This window comes from Lygodium microphyllum, chromosome 30, assembly GCF_053477565.2.
Source record: "Lygodium microphyllum isolate KBCC chromosome 30, Lygodium_microphyllum_v1.1.10, whole genome shotgun sequence".
Classification (NCBI taxonomy): domain Eukaryota; kingdom Viridiplantae; phylum Streptophyta; class Polypodiopsida; order Schizaeales; family Lygodiaceae; genus Lygodium; species Lygodium microphyllum.
Window position 1 is genome coordinate 86,235,717 of NC_141164.1, and position 17,535 is coordinate 86,253,251.

Here is a 17,535-nt window from a genome sequence, read left to right on the forward strand (position 1 = left end):
CTCCTTTCTGCCTCTTAGCATACAACAAGTTCCTACAGTGAGACCTCTCACATCCAATGTTGGCCCTAGCAATTTGGAGTGGGAACTAAGCTCCCTTGGTGAAGGGAGATTTATTGTTGGCATAGAGGTAATGGTGTAGAGATAATGGCTTAGAGTTCTTCACAAATTCACTTTCTAGGGGGAGTGCTAGTCTTCTTTTCTCGCACACAAGAAATATATTGTTTGATTGGGAGAAGGGTCAATCTCCAAGCACACCTAGAGTTGTGTCCCATACTTTGAGGCCCAAAATCATATAGGTGTTATGGTGTGATTACTATATGAGTGTGCATGCATACATAGGGTTAGGGAGAATAGTAAAATTTGTCATTATTGAGGGAAAAGGTATGCTTGAAGAAGGCCATAGGGAGACCTAAAAGGTAGGATGAGCAAAGTTTAATTCAATCTAAGTAGATCTTGAAGGACAAGGTTCTCTATTGGATAAACAACTAGTAGCGGTTGAATTAATTAGTCTCCTCCTATTGAAGGACAAGGTTCTCTAGTGGATAAATAGCTAGTAGAAGTAGTTAGTCTTCTCTTGTTGAAGTGCCTTTCCCACCTTGCTTTCACAAAGGATGTATTGGCACTCAATGAAGGGGATGAAGAAGCAAAAAGTGCAAATGACTTGGGGAGACTAGTTTATGAGTCGAGACTCCTTGGTTGTGTCTTGATTATGATGGGCCCTAAGTGAATGTGGGGAAATTCAAACATAGGGGCTACGGGGTTACAGATGGAGTCGATTGACCTAGGCCATTGGATGTATCTAACTTGATGTTCCTCGGGTGTGCTATAATGCCCATGGATGCATTTATTTTCTTTTCTTATAATGTCTTAAAATTAGGCTTTCAATCTCATATAGATTAAATTAAAAATATAAGAGATTGTGAGGTTGATTAGAGATAATAAACCTCATTTTTCAAAACAGTTGGTGTACTCAAGTGTGCAAGAAATGCCAAAGTATAAGAATTAAAGCTCAATGGCTTGTTGTTAATGTAAGTATTGTTGAAGAGGAATTGTAGTCATTGGTGAAGAGCAATGTTTTTATTGGAGCAAATTGCACTTCATTGAGGAAGTCATTAGCCTTTGAGGTAGAAGTCAAGGTATATCTTACTTGAAGATATTAGGACCTTGATATTGATGGCTTTTGCACATCTTTGACTTTTGTTTGAGATTCTCGATTGGTCTTGTCCCTTGATGCTTCCACAACTTAAGATCTTTAGGGAGAACTTTGGCTATTGATGTTGTCTTCAAGCCTTGAATTTTCATTGCGTGCACCATGTTTGGTCTTGCATTCATTTTTTTTTCAATCTCTCATAGATTGAATTGAAAGTAAAAGAGATTGTGAGGCTAATTGGAGACAATAAGCCTCATTTCAAAATGGTTGATGTACTCAAGTGTGTACAAGGAATGCTAAGCTAGAAGAATGAAAGCACAATGCCTTGTTGTCGATGCAAGTGTGGTTAAAGAAGAATTGTTGTCATTGGTGAAGAGTTATGTTTTTATTGGAGAAAATTGCAATTTGTTGAGGAAGTCATTAGGCATTTGGGGTTGAAGTCAAGGGATATCTCGCTTGAAGATTAGGACCTTGATATTGATTGCTTTTGCACATCTTTGACTTTCATTTGAGACTCCCAATTGGTCTTGTGTCTTGACGCTTCCACAGATTAAGATCTTCATGGGAAACTTTGGCTGAGAATGTTGTCTTCAAGCCTTGAATTTCCATTGCTTGCACCATGGTTTGTCTTGCATTCACCCACTAAAGCTTTAAGAGCGACATGCACTTGATTCTACTTCAAAAGGTTGAAAAATTTGATGTAATTTGAGCTTATTACCACTACATTGTACATCGTAGCTTTGAGCTTATACCTTGTATATACCCCCCCCCCCCCCCCCCCGCAATCCTCTTATGCAAATAAATGTGGCAATATTTCCAAACATTACTAGGGTTGGGCTCTTATGTGTGCGTGGTTCCTCCTTTGTTTAGACAAATTATTTATACACAAATACAAGGAGATGCTGATGTATTTATAAGTTAGGTTAGTTTGAGTATGTTACAATGTCATGTGGCCTTAGATTAAACCATTCATAAAGCTTTGGATTGTATTAGAATGAGGCAATGGCATCAAGAAGGTGAGGCATCGTGGCTAGGAATGATGTATATGCAAATGCATCCAATACCACATCCTCTTGGCATATTCTTCATGCAACATGTAGGTCTTCCTCCTTGAGGATTTTATCAAGCAAAGGATGATATAGGAATTTTTTAGGTAGCACAAAGTTTTGTAACCTTGCCAGTACTCTTAGATAAGTGGAAGCTATATAAGTTGGATCATCCAGTGACTTTCATATAGCTCATCCTTTCTTGACAATAACCATTAATTGACTTCCAAATCTAGCTACTATTGAAGCTTAGATGGTATACCATTTATTGTCAAACTTGCCTCATCCTATTTATTGTTCAAGAGCTTGTACTTCATGCTTTTCCCATAGTACTAACTATGGAATGAGGGAATCTAAGTAAAGCTCCTTGGACATATATTTGGGTGTATGCTTTACGAGTACATGTACGATATTTGGGTAATGCTCACAAATATATTTTTGTTCTTCCCATGTTAATGGTGATTCTAGGGACTATTCATATTCTGCAATCAAACATTTGATGTCAACATGAATGGACACATAAGCAAGGAATCTCATTTTATGATCAAGTTCCTTTTGGCACTCAATCACACTTGATTCACTTTTTGTGTCATTTCTACCACAATTTGCATCATAGATCTCCTAATCAACTTATGCTTTAAGTGTGCTGGAGGTTTGGGTTGGATGGAAGATTTTTTATAGAACTATCCAATTGACTATGCGCTCAAATTTGGAGTTTTCTTCTGTGTTAGCTATGGCACTAGGGTTTTGTCTCTAGACTAAGGTGACAAGTTTTGTCACAGTTGAGGGCTATGATTATTTAGATTCCACTTTGGACTTGGAAGTAGTAACTATCTATTCTTTGGTTTTAGCAATATGGTAGTTAAGCTTTGATTGATTGGAAGTAGCCTTGGTCTTAGAAGCTTCTATTGTAACTTTGACAATGCTCTTAGAGGGAGGCCATTGGTCCTTTTGTACTTTCTTAGCTATCCCTTGGGGATCCATTTTCTTGGCTTGGTAAACATGGGGCTATTGCTACTAAGTTTCTTGTTTGAACTTGGGTGACGAAGGTCGGCGAAGGTTCCTTAGATTTAAGAGACTTCCAACATTGGGATATAGTATCAACTACCTTGGATTGTTGCTTGTCAACATTGGGTAGTCCTATTTTGTGTCTTTTCAAAAAAAAAAAATTGGATTGAGCAACATTAGTTGGATACTACTACTTCATTTCCTCACTTTGAGTTGATGTTTTCTTAGACACATTTGGTTTCTCTTATGGATTGGCAATCGCTTCAAGTTGTTGCACTTCGAAAGATGTAAGCTTTGTTGTCCTCTTTCAATATTCAAAAATCAGCCTTTTAGTCGCTACTTTGTTTGGTTTGGACTCCTCAACCAGTTTGGTCCTCAACTTAGATCTACGTCTAGGTCTAGTTCTCCTCTTCCTCAATTGGGATGAAGCCTAAGATGTGGTTAGTGGAGGCAACACACAAGGAATGGGAGATTGGATCAACCTTTTAGTCACTACTTTGTATGGTTTTGACTCAACCAATTGACTTAGATCTACGTCTAGGTCTAGTTCTCCCTTTACTCAATTGGGATGAAGCTTGAATTGTGGTTAGCGAAGGTGGTTGAGTGGGCGGCCCATGGCCCATGTAACTAGAAATCAAGCTACACACACAGGGAATGGAAGGTTGGATGAGACTCCTATTGTTCAAGAGCTTCAATGCTCTTTTACTCAACCATCTCTCACATGATCTACTCACAAATCTCATAGCCATCTACTCTCTCTTCACAATCTCAAGCAAGCCAAAAATCAATGGGTGCCTTTCTCTGAGAGTGATGAGCCCATGTATGGGGATCTAGTGCTAGAGAAGTTGGGATTTGACAAGATCTTGACACAAAGGACTCAAAAAAGTATGGAGACCATCCATTAGATTTGGAAGGGGCACATCAAGTCTAATGGAAGGGGCACATGGACTTGCCATTTTGGATGGCCTCGCTAAATGGTTAGGATCAAGAGCTTTCACTTGCTTTTCACATAAGCATCACACAATAATTGCTCTTCACATAAGCACCACATAGCAAGAGATCAAGAGCAAAATCTACGATAGTAGATGTGTTACAAGTATAGTGGACTACTTGATGGGGCCAATCTCTCATACCAAACACACACTTCTTTACAATTTCACCATGTGTTATTATTATAGCCACTAACCATGCATACCTCTCCTCCATTACATGGCCAATTCCAAGCCTGATCAAACATATTGGTCAATGCAATTCTCACCAACTTCTTCATAGCAATAGTGACCTCATATACTATTGATCGAGGGGCACCTAGACCCACTTGACCAACCCGAGCGATCACCATACGAGAGTAGGAGAGCTAGTTAGTGCTTGATGCCACAACCCACTCAGGATCCACACGATTTTGGTGTGGCATCATACAGCATTGGACCATTTGCCTATGTTGGATCGACCAATGTGAGACATGGGATAAGGCTTAGATGCTTCCTTACTCACAATGCTTTGGTCCCACACTTGTATCGCTACTAGCTTCAAACCCAAGCTTCCACAGACATCATTAAACCAAAACACTATAGGCACCACAAATATCCACATCCTAGAATATGGGCATCTACTAGCTTCAAACCCAAGCTTCCACAAACATCATTAAATCAAAACACTATAGCACCTCATTCATCATCACAAATGACCTTGTGTAACCCAACAATACAATAGCATAAACCCTTCAACATACTTTGCATTTCCATGGGTACCATGATTATTATATCTCACCATACCAATGTAAATACAAAGGCATAATGAAGATCTCTACATGATCTCATCATCCAACCACAAGCATAAATATCAAATATCAAAAAATACCTCTACTGGCCCAATATGACATAGGTGATGTAAAGATCACTCCTCTTAAACTCGCGACAACCCACAATTCATCAAAGTATCCACACCATAAATGATAAAACAAGTATCACCATATACAGCTAAACAATGCCATTGTAGCATGACAACTCCCTTTCATTCATGAACATTTCATCAACGCAACACAAGTCACAAAAACATCTGACTATAGCAAAATATCAAACTCCTGTTCCAAGAGATACGCCATACAAAGTCTTTTTTTGCTACTTATGTGTTAGTATGCAAGTACAAGAAGATAACTCAGAGATTACATGTGACTACAGCTTGTTACAGCACTGAAGGTCCCCAGGAGTTGATTATGATGGGCTGATAATAGAGGTAGCACTACGACCAGCGATTGCAGCAACATTCATCTTCTTCTCTCTCTATTTCAGAATTGAAGATGACAGAAAGGGCTATAACAGCAGCCTTACATATGTTCAGAGATCCCTCCTTACTTCTGCTGTAATATGCTCCACCCAAAGGGCTGTCTGTTTTGGGTATTGGCCATGTGCAGAATCCAGCATTCATGCTGTTTAAGCTTCATCCGCATCCTCACTGTCTCTGCTCATTCAAAGGTTCTCCTGTTCTTCAGCTTCATCTCAAGCTGCTAATGATACTTGAGTACCACCTTCATGTGTAATGATTTCCCATTCAGGATCCATCCCTCACACACCCTCTGTCAGCGCCATGCAGAGGAGCCTCTCTGGCATCAGTTCATCCATCACTCTCCTAGCATCTAGGCAGCCTCTCTGGCATCAGTTCAAGCAGTTCTTTGCCCCATGCAATCTGCCCTGCTACCCTCCATGCAGACACACCCCACTCTCCATACAGCCGTCCCTATTCTCCTCTTTTGCAGCTAGCATCATATTCACTGACATCCTTTTGGAGCATGCATCCATGTGGATTCACCTATCAATTGACCAAGTCTCATTTTGCACGTATGAGTGATGCATTTATTTAGTGACTATAGAGGCACACATGTTGCACTACAACTGTTCTTCTAGAGGATGGCTCACCTTTATGTAGGGCTGAGCCACCCTTATCTAGGGTTATATGCATTAACCTCTCTCTTTCTTTCTCTCTCTCTTTATGGTGGCAGCCTGCTTTATGCAGGTGTTTCAAATTTTCAAGTGTAAAGCCACAAGTTCTACACCTAGAATTGTGACATAGGTTTTTAAGGCATCTTGGGATTGTTTCCTACCATGTTAGGAAGCTCTCTTTCTCTTATCTCCCTCCCTCCCTCCCTCCCTCCGGTGAAGAGAATCAAGGGATACAACATTTGCGGTGGAAGGGTGACACTAGCTACCCTTTGGGACCACTAGCAATTGTATATTATGCCTATTTAAAGTCAACTAAATAGGCATCTCATTAATGAAGAATCAATCAAGTGCATGTGTTTCTAACTCTCTCTTAGGTCACTATTTTCTTCTGCCACCCTCTCAATCTATAGATCATGGTTTAGTGCTCGCACTTTGAACACCCCACTTCGGAGAGAGAGAGATAGACCTCCCTTCAAGAGTATAAGCATTTTCATAATCATGCAATATCCAACAATTAAAGCAAGTTGGTCGCATTCCTCCTAAACCTGAGGATTTTCCTAACATATGGAAGCTCACTCGCTCACTCACACACACGTGCACACACTCACACTCACACTCACACTCACACTCACTCTCTCTCTCTCTCTCTCTCTCTCTCTCTCTCTCTCTCTCTCATGAGTAATCATATTATTTCAAATCACACAGTACAAAAGTCACAACAAAGAAATAGAAAATTCGTTAAGAGTCCCAAAATCTCAAAAAGTGGAACAAATGCTTCATATATGGCTGCATGAAAATGTGGTATTTTGACTTAGCAAAGGGCCCAATCAGAGGTACATCGCAACATGCCAACTAGTGCTTTCCAAATATCAGATAGAAGGGTCCAGATTTTGCTGGTTACAGGATAGGAAATAAATCTGTGTCAGGACAATTGCACACTGATACTGCAAAAAAAGCAATTGCCATTTTAAATTTGGCACTTTGAAAGAGCTAAGGCAAGGGAAAGTCTATTGAGCAACGCACACCAGAGAAAGAACTTGCATTTGAACAAAGTCTTGTTTAGTCAACCTTCCATCATAGTCATTTTCCACCAAGCCTCAGATTTATGCAGGTCCCAGACAAAATTGGCTTTGGTAACTAGCCAATGATGAACTTTAGTCATGAGATGATACACCTGATTAGCCGAGGCCTCTTCTCTCTCAAAAAAACCATAGGAGGCACCCATCGAGATACTTCACCTCGACATGATAGACATAGATCTTGTCACAGCCCATAAAGATACTAGTTAGATTGACATCATAATACCATTACTCCAATCTTTCCTTAGGATTACAGTCCTTTATCACTTTTAATCTTTTCATAGGCGCACGAAGTCTTCATGCTTATAGCTATGCAGCTTTATCTAGATTTTCACAGCTTTAGATATCATAGTCTCCATAAATCTTCAAATACCTCTAAATGTATTCTATTGTACTCTTATAATGTAATCACACCACACTCGTCCTATCTATTCAGGTCTCATATGCCACCTTAGCCTTTTGCAAACATTAATAGATCTCTCACTCCCCAATGCTGATCACAGTTGTAATAAACAAAAGCATTCTTTCCTACTCATATAAGTGCACAATTAACAGAGGTGCCACATAATCTATAGTGCACTTATTCTTTATCATCCCGTATCATATCACCAATTTCCTTGATAGGCCAAGATAAAGAATCGTAAGGCAATTAACTTAGAGTTACCAGCTCTTAAAAGTGACACAATGGTTCAAATCGCCGCACAGCAAAGTACATTTACTTATTACAAACATATTAAACGTCTAGCGAGCAAATAACGAATGAATTAACTGGTCAAGGCAACAATTCTGAAGTTCCATTGAACATACAGCTACATATACAAACTAACAAAGGAACACTGACAGGTTAATCTATCTACAGTCACCTAGATAACTGAAGTTCATGTCAATAACTTAGCCTATACAACTGTGAAAAAACAGAAGTCAGTAAACAACATCAACTCAACATCTTATATCTACTCAATGCCAAAAGTGTAGAACAGATCCAAGTACAGTAACAGTCGCATAGTACACTGGGGTACTCAATAGAGCTGCAAAGGCACCACTTCCTAGGTGCTGATGTGGCATAACCATGTACTTTCACTTCAAGACATGATAAATCCTGCTATTTTACAAGTAGATTGTATATGTCTAGACTAGTATGCATGAGGATTTCTTAAGTCTGTGACCTGAAAGTGGCCTTTAAAAATCGATCGTCTCAAACAACCATGATATGTCCATACTATGTACGGTGTACTTCCTCTGTGATCATGCAATTGCTTGTGCCACATACTTGGTACTTTAAGACATTATTTGCCATTATGTAGAAAGTACATCTGTACACTGGAAGCTATTCTGCATCCCTAGTAACCTTAATTCTGCCTTGAAATAGCCATCTTCCAAGTACAATGAACATGTGTAAACTAAATCTGCATTTGACTTTGTGCTGAAAATCAATCAGCTTAAAGAACTATGTATGTACCTGCCCAACCCACCAACAATGGTACTAATAAAAAGATTCACATGAACTACTATTAGTGCCCATGGGTAACGGACCCAGAACTGTGCCAGAGTTTTCTGGAGTGCGAGAATCAGAGAGAGAATCATTTCGCTATGGTTGTTACTTTCAATGAAAGTTTAGATGTTATATACAACATTGCCACTCAATTTACATAAGGTATACAGAAAGGGAAAACACAATATGAGTACTAATCATCAAGACCTAAGATGTCATATGACTGATGTTCAGAATAGTTGGCCTCTCCATATCTTATTCCATAGCTTGGGAAGATGCTTCCTTTTAACTCATGGAAGAGTTTCAAATTATCCACCAGCTTGTGAAATATGTTACAGCCTCCACACTGAAAAGAACATAGCCTAAACATTATCAGGAAGTTTTAAGAGCTAAATATAACTTCGATATGCATCATTGGATCATATTGTTGGTATGCAGAAATTGTGATTAAACCAATGCAAATCAAATCAATATTGACATGAGACAACCAACAACAAGCCTTAAAACCACTGCTGAATGATGTCCCAAACCATAGAACACACAAACCTAGTAGGTGCAGTGTGCCCAAAAAGTAAAAAAATAAAGCTCCTCAGAGCAAGCAATACTTCAACTTGATGTAGCTCACCAACAAAAGAAAGGTATGCTTAGTGGATGTTGGGGTGTAGCCCCACCAACAGAAAATCCCAGCAATCCAACACTTTTGACATGGAGAAAGAGGATTCTAGATAATTTTCTTGTGCGAAATGCCTTGGATTCTGGGACGAATGCAATCATGCAAGGTTGAGTCATGAAGACAACAATTGACAGATATTGGAGAATGTCCCTTGGATAAGGGATTCCGGATCCAATCTGCTCCTAGTTTACAGCTGTGTAGTTAGGATTTGCAAACAAACCCACTTCTTGGGTCATTTTTGAGTGGTCGGGATTGAATTGGTCAAAATCAGCCACAAATTTCTAGCTTGGAACCAAGGCCAGTAACAATTGGTTCATTGCACTCCATGACGTCCAACTCCTCATCAAATTTTTAAAATACCAAAAGAGGCATCAAGTGTTGGGGCCAGTTGGTGTCCTTGTGCCAAGAGCACTCTAGCTCCATGAGCTCATGGAAATTATCTCTTCGTTTAACATCTAGATTGGGTGTACGTGTAGAGCTGGGGCCTATAGCAAGGGCTGGTTTACCTGTTCAGGTCACACAGAGCCTATTACACCCATATCATTGGAAAGCTATAGCATCATATTCAGAGTTATATAGACACAACTGCTTGAGAGTTGTGCTGCCTTGTTGGGTACGACATGGTATCACAAAGTTCATGCAATGGTGGGTGCCTACAACTGGAAAATTGCTTTGACACATAGAGAGAGGACCCATATATTGGATGTAGAGCATAAGGGTGAATCTATCCTTCTTGTTTCTACTTTAGCTATTGCATCAATAATGAGACATCATCTTTTTGTGGACTTGGTTTTTGCAAAAGATGTTATAATGAGTGTGTGAGAAAGCTGAAAAGCAGACCGATTCCTTTATCAAGTGTGGGTGTGCTGAACAAAGAGCTGAAATCTATCCTCCTTGTTTCTACTTAGAATGTGCTGAATAAATAACAGACAGATTTCCTTACTACTAAGTTTAAGGATTGGCTGTTCAAGTCTTTGCATGAGGAACTACCACCTTGAGGGACTTGATCTTCATGCTCTATATCTTTGCTTCATAGTACACCACCAAATAAACCACCTTATAGAGTTAGTGCAGCCCAACAAGAAGAGATAAAAATGGGTTAATGAGTTGCTGGAAAAGCAGTCGATTCAGTCCAATTCGTCCCCCTTTCGCCCGCCAATACTTTGTCATTTTTAAAAGAAGGACGGGCCTTTGCACATGTGTATCAATTGCCATGCATTTAACAAGAACACAAGCAAGAATTGATTTTGCATGTTTGAAGGATCGATGACATACTGGGCCATATGCGAAGATCCACAGAAGTGGGAAATGTCCCGAAACGCCTTTGCGAAAGGCCCGAATCGCCAAAACATAAGAAGACAAGCTTGGAATGCGTTTTCCCAACCGATACATTCCTCTTGAAAGAAATTGCTGCCACGTGGTGTTTTGGCTGAAGGAAATGTTTCAAGTTCACCCATTTCCCCACATGCCCAAAACCGTTTTTAAAATCTGGTAAACTTAAGACTTAACATTTAATGTGTTTATTTTGCATTTTTAATGTTTTCTATCAACTGTTTTCAATGGTTCTCTTCTCTTTTAAAGTTATCATTTTTTGTCTCACTTTTATTCTCTGAGTCAATGAGGTTTCATGGCACCAATCAATCCATTCCATTTCCATCTCTCCATTTCCCTTGAATACACATACGCTCGTCATCAATGGAAAGAATAGTGAATATTCCATAGAAAAATTCACTTGCTAGAGAGCATTATTTTTAAAGCAAGGTGTTTGTAGAGATTCTACTAAGATAGAAGCAATACGAAATTGGCCATATCTACAAATTCTACATTAATCACATAATTTTCTAGAGTTGTGTTCAATATATTGTAAATTGCTTCACTCATTGCTTTTGGAAAAACAAATTCATTTTTAAAACCAACATTCCTCCTCAGATAGGGTGGTAAATAACATGATTAAGTGCTAATTACAGCAAGCATAAATTCACGTAAACTGAAAATGCACACTTTACAACTTTAATCTTGGACATTGGACACCCCTGTTGGCCCCAAAACTGGCCCTCCTAGTAGTATTTTTTAATTCTATATTGCAAAAATGGAAGGAGTACAATTAAGATCCTTTGATCTCCTCCGCTAATCCAAGTGTCTCTTGCTGTCAAAACTGACCCGCAAGCTTCCAAACCAATTTGTCCTTTGGTTTGCTTAGGGATTGGCTTTCACCCTACTCCTTAAAAGACAAATTCACCTCAAATCCGATATTGGCCGACTAATCTCTTGAATCTCCCTAAAATTCCTCAATTTCAGCTGCTGAAATTCCTCAATTTCAGCTGCTGAAATTCAAGTCCTGGACCTTCAATCTTGAGCATGCATTCTGAGATGGCTCTCTCCTAATTTTTACTGTAAATTAGGTTTTACAACACAAATTGGCTGAAATCTCTTCCTTTGATAGCTCAAACTATTGTTAAATGCTGAGATAACTTGAGAGATAGCTTTGGGAATAAGAGAGAATGCTGTAGAGAGAGAAATTTCAAGTTTTATCGCAAAAAAACTAAAAAGCTACTCCTACGCTGCTCAAACAGACATGGAAGCTGTCACCTATGGCTTAGGACCACCAAAAAGACTATTGCCCTCTACCCATGCAGTCATCTACACCAGAAGAACCTTAGGCTATTGTCACATGCTCCTAAAGGGCTCCAAATTGCCATCACATGTAAAATTGATCCGTGGTAACTATAAATCATGGTAGCAACCTCTCCTTGCTCTCTAGCATCCTCTTTCTCTCTCACAATAGTTGGAATAGACTTCCACTAACCCCTAAAAACGTTTTTCCTACTTGCTTGGGCAAGTTTTGCCAAGTGGCAACCTTCTAATTTTAAATTTTAATTTAAGAGCTCAAAAAATTAATTTCACCAACCAATAATTAAATTGGCTAAGTCTAATTGTCTTCAAAGTATCCCTAAGCAGTTATTGACCTTTAGATTGGTATTAATCATTAATTAGTGCCTAGTCTCTAATGTCACCATTGATATTAATGGCCAATAAATAGTCTAGGTCCAAATCTAACACTATGTACTACCTAGTATTTGTCAAGCATAACTTATTACAACTTTTATCTTTGGCACTAACTAATATCTTGGGGTCTTTGGTCCCACACTATGAAATAGTTAACTTGCACCTTACATGTGCAAGCACATTACCGCAGTTGATTAGCTTTAAATCAAGTTTTTAATCAAATGCTGAGTAAAACAATAAAATTTCATATCCGCATGACAGTTTCAGTGGGCCAAATTAAGAGAGACATTTCAAGCTACACTCTTCACAAGAGGGGGAGATTCGGAGGCTTTGACAGGCCAAATTTCAAACACAGAGAAGGGTGAGGCGAAGGAGCATGACAAAATCTCAAAGGAAATAGCTCAATTCAGTACAAATTGAGGAATATATCAAAAATTTGTCAACATCAATACTCCATTTGAAAATGAAGCATTGGAGCACAAAAACGCGACAATGGTGGAGATGGTCAGAACCATGTTGGAGCATCATAAGATGCCTCAAGCTCTTTGGGCAAAGGCCGTAGCACCAACCATTCATATAAAATCCTTGGCATCAACAATCTTGATCATGAGACTCCTCAAGCATATAAGAGTCTCTTTTTTTTTTTTTGTGAGTTGGGTATGTACAATTGGGTTGTGCAAACGCTATCACTAAGGCCCTCAAGCCTAGAAGAGTCCCAATGTTGTAAGTGTCTTTGAGATATCTAAAGATACATTTGGGTGCTTGCCAATGTTTTGTACCAAGGTTGTGCATAATTTGTACTGAGTGAGAGATACCAAACTGAATATCCAGCCTTGTATTACCATCACCAGAATAAGTTTTTCCAGGTTCAAGATTTTAATGTGTAATTAACTCCTAGCTCTTTGGGCACGTGAGAGATTGCATAAGTTGTGCAAGACATAGATAAGTCCGTCAATGGCAACGGTTCAATTATGATTGAGTGTCAAAAATTAATTACCTATTTCATGTGCAGTAGCGTGACGTAACAACTACAGACAGCTGCTGAACTGCCTGTCAAAACTTTGTGCAGATTTTGAAAAATGTGCACGAGACAAAAGATAGCCCAGAGATGAGTCTTCAAAAGTCAGCCTTAAAGCAATAAAATATCCATGCATGATTCTTTCTATTTGTACTAGGATATGCAATATATTTCTTTCAGTCCAATGTCACTATATGGCCATGCAGAGAGAAAAGCGACGAGAAAACATAGTCAAAAAAAAATTCACCTGCACAAAAACTGTCCCCTCTGTAAAAGCATGAGGATTAATTGCACGAGTTGTACGAACTCCACATACATTGCATGTAAATACTACACGCATACGTCGTCTTGGTGATTTGCTCAAGGAAGGCCAGCGCTCCCCAATGGATTCATTAGAAAACTGCTGCATGTTCAACTCAAAAGCATTGGATGGCCCTTCTAAACCAGAGCCTGTGGTCCATCCAGTTCCTGAGGCTGCTCGAAGAACTAAGCCCATGGCCATATCCTGCATAGGTGTTCACAGTTCAAGCAGTTTAGTAAAGTTTGTAGAAAAAAGGTGATCCAATCTAGCCAACCAGCAATCATTTGAAATCCAGGGGAAATGGGTGTTACCTCAGACAATGTTTCAAAAGAAGTACTTGAGACAACACTAGAATTGCCATTGTCTTTATGGATGGGCACCAAAGCTTTGGTCTCCTGCTCATGCTCGGCATCTAAACCCCAGGGATGGCCTGGAAAGTGAGCACTCTGTATTAGCGAAAAGTATTGTTGAGCAGTCACTAAAAGCAAGGTGGACTTGTGCAGAGTAGAGATTTCGCAAATCATCAACAGCAATTAAGAGGCAGGTCGGGAATTTAACTATGTCAAAGACCTATTTGGTCGATTTCAAAACGCATCAATGGCGAATAAGAAGCAGGTCCAGGAAATGGACAATATGAAAGAAATTATCATGCTTATCTGCTCAATTGCAGCATACATCAGAGAAAATATCATGTGCTTATGTGCTCAGTTGCAGGTGCAGGAAATTAACTATATAAGAGAAATCATCATATGCCTATCTGCTAAATTGCAGCATCGTCGAGAAGAAATTGTCGAGGCACGAACCAGATGACTCAAATAAGGGCATGAAATCTCGGGATTTGCCGGCAGCGCAGAGAGGGAACAATTTGAACTTGGGAGCATCCATGGCAAGGAAGGAGGCAGACGAAGACGGCGGTGACGAGACGACCTTGTCAAAGCTGGAGAGGGCCATGGCGGGCACAGGGTTACAACCCATCGCTACTACTGGCTCCATCGATCTCCCTCTCTGTGTACCTCGTTAATTAAAGGCAGAAAGGAAGCCAAAAAAGCGTCAACAACACGACCTTCTCTGTTTGAAGCGGCAATCCGTGCCCCCAAAGTTAGCATTACTCCAAGATCACACGTGGCAACATCTTACTCGAAGATTCTAGAATATTTCGATAGGCTATCGGTTGCCCCGCCTTAGTAGTCACCCAAGTTGATTTGATTCGGGCTATAGATATTTTGGACGATGTTTGAAATCTATATCTATACTTCTTTACTATCTCTACATCCTTTCTATATATTATTTCAAGCTTTGGTTCGATAGGCCCTACCCAACCCCATCGAACCTTCATTTATCAGCCCAAACTACGAAGGATGCTCACAATTTTCTGTGCACCTAATATGGTTGGGTTCAGACGAGCAGCAGCAGGTATACATGAAAGGGGCTTTGGATGTGACATCTCCCAAATGATTGAAGCTTCCCTTCTCTTTCCGCCGGGACCTACCCTCTTTCTACCGACCCCTCCCCCTCGGAAGAGCCTTGGCACTAAAAAAAACCTCTCTTTACCTTCTTGTAGGATATTGTGCCTCTGGGTTTATTATTCACACAAAGGAGGTGGAAGGTTGGTCATGGTTTGCAATGATGTTGCCTCTGTTTGAACCCAACCTAAAGCAAAATTTAAATGTTTAGATTGGAATAAAAAGAAGGAAAATAAATCTATTTGACGTGAACTCCCAATGATTGAAAGGGGTGTACAAGAATATCTTTCATAACAAGATCTTGATTTTTCTAAGTTGTGAGCTCCACCCTCTCAAAATAATCGAGAGAACGCACGAAACCTCTTTAGGCACTCCACCCTAGCACCATGAGTGAGAGAGAGTGAGAGACGTGCTTCACCTTATGTAGACAAAAAGCCATCATCTTATCTTTTTTTAATTTCCCCTTATTTCTTTCCAAGTGGGAGAGAGAGAGAGCTGGATTGAGGAGGAAGAGCAAGGCGCCTTTTTTATCTTCTAGATGCATAGAGAGCAATTTGCATTGCAAAACATGTGCTGCTCACATAGCAAACAAGTGGAAAGAGAGATGGTGAATCTCTCTCTCTCTCTCTCTCTCTCTCTCTCTCTCTCTCTCTCTCTCTCTCTCTCTCTCTCTCTCTCTCTCTCTCTCTCTCTCTCTCTCTCTCTCTCTCTCTCTCTCTCTCTCTCTCTCTATATATATATATATATAGATGCAGGTGCACACGTGCCTATGTCTGAGCAACACGAAAGTGGATTGCGTTGAGGAGAGGAAGCCAGCTAAAGCAATGGCAAAAAGGTTTTGGAGAGCCAAACTGCTCTTGATGTGCAAGCTATTGCATCTTCTTCTCCCTCTCTAATTTCCTCTCCCTCTCCCTCTCTCTCTCTCTCTCTCTCTCTCTCTCTCTCTCTCTCTCTCTCTCTCTCTCTCTCTCTCTCTCTCTCTCTCTCTCTCTCTCTCTCTCTCTTCTCCCTCGCTAATTTCCTCTCTCTCTCTCTCTCTCTCTCTCTCTCTCTCTCTCTCTCTCTCTCTCTCTCTCTCTCTCTCCAGGTGCACACATGCCTATGTCAGAGTAGCATGAAAGTGGGTTGCATTGAGGAGAGAAGGCCAGCCAAGGCAATGGCAAAAGGGTCTAGGAGACTCAAACTACTATTGATGTATAGGTTATTGCATCTTCTTTTTCTCCCTCCCTCCCTCTATTATTGCACAAAGTATGAGATAGGTGCTAATATCTACTCTAGAATACCTTGCAAGAAAAGCACACAACTAAAGCATGCACAAACACACATACACACAAAAGAGGAGAGAGAGAGATATAGAGAGAGATTAGACACTAACCTTATAGAAATAGTGGCCACTACAATTATTTTGAAGCATCTGCATGCATGGTGCATGAAACACGCCACTTGCTTGCACAAAGTGTGGCCTAGGCTGCCCGTAGTGTAATCACGCAATACCCCCTAACTTCTCAATGTAACAATAATATAACATCCTATTCACCAAAGACTTTTGGGATTTCAAGATTGATATGTCCAAGAGTAGGCTAAATGCGGTGCAGAAAAGCATAAAACGCCTCATCAAACTTTGGTGAAAGATGATTGCATGTAAGAATGGTGGTATTACAAACTATTGTTGATGCTCTTGAATGACATGTAGAGCATAGAGGTGTTCACTTGCTTGTGTAGCCATTAGATACCTACATGCTCCTCTAGCTACAACGATGCCTTGGGATAGAACTTGTCTAGCCCGATGTGCTTGAAGAAGGAGACCAATAGCAATGGTCCCACAATCCATGTGACAGGCCTCTCCTTAGAGCAAACTACATTTAGTGAGACAAACCCTAGGGCATTGAACGTGTTGATGCCTAGCCCCATGTTCTCGTGGATGCGCAGGCAAGACTAGATGAACATGTCAAACATAAAGTCAGTGGGATCCATGGGCTATAGGAATGTGTTGAATTCATCCGGCCAACTCAAGATTGGCATGGCCAATATATCTAGTTGATGAGCTTCTTCAATCTTTACTTTGATGCTTCTACAAAATAAGTGGATGTCATATAAGTCAGTATCACCATAACTCATACTCATGTAGCTAGTGCTAGATGTAAAATCAGGAACACCACACTCTTACTAGCTAATATATCATTGCAGTTATCACCATAGCTCATGCTTGCATTGGCCAATGCCAGCCATAGTACTTCAACATGCCAGCCAGAGTACTTCAACATGTCTGCTCTAGTGAATAATACCAACCGCAATTCATATATTCTAAAAAGACTTCAATATGCAATCCATTTATGTCACAATCCCTCTTGTATGTGATT

General features: G+C 40.0%; 1 protein-coding gene across 1 annotated transcript; it reads right to left on the minus strand.

Moving 5' to 3' along the window:
• Positions 1–8,795: 8,795 nt before the first annotated feature.
• Positions 8,796–14,788, minus strand: LOC148010074 (Zim17-type zinc finger protein). Its single transcript, XM_087672918.1, has 4 exons — positions 14,516–14,788; positions 14,024–14,142; positions 13,659–13,916; positions 8,796–9,060 (listed from the first exon to the last, which is right to left on the minus strand). The coding sequence occupies exons 1-4, from the start codon at positions 14,703–14,705 to the stop codon at positions 8,908–8,910; spliced, it is 720 nt and encodes a 239-aa protein (XP_087529044.1). The 5' UTR covers positions 14,706–14,788; the 3' UTR covers positions 8,796–8,907.
• Positions 14,789–17,535: the final 2,747 nt, after the last annotated feature.

What these genes read in the sequence shown, in the direction of transcription:
- LOC148010074 (XM_087672918.1), bottom strand. Translation starts at nt 14,705, where the DNA reads ATGGAGCCAGTAGTAGCGATGGGTTGTAACCCTGTGCCCGCCATGGCC. An exon ending in GCCCTTATTTGAGTCATCTG is followed by an intron (nt 14,143 to 14,515) that starts GTTCGTGCCTCG and finishes CTCACTTTCCAG; the next exon opens with GCCATCCCTGGGGTTTAGAT. An exon ending in AGGGGACAGTTTTTGTGCAG is followed by an intron (nt 9,061 to 13,658) that starts GTGAATTTTTTT and finishes TGTTCTTTTCAG; the next exon opens with TGTGGAGGCTGTAACATATT.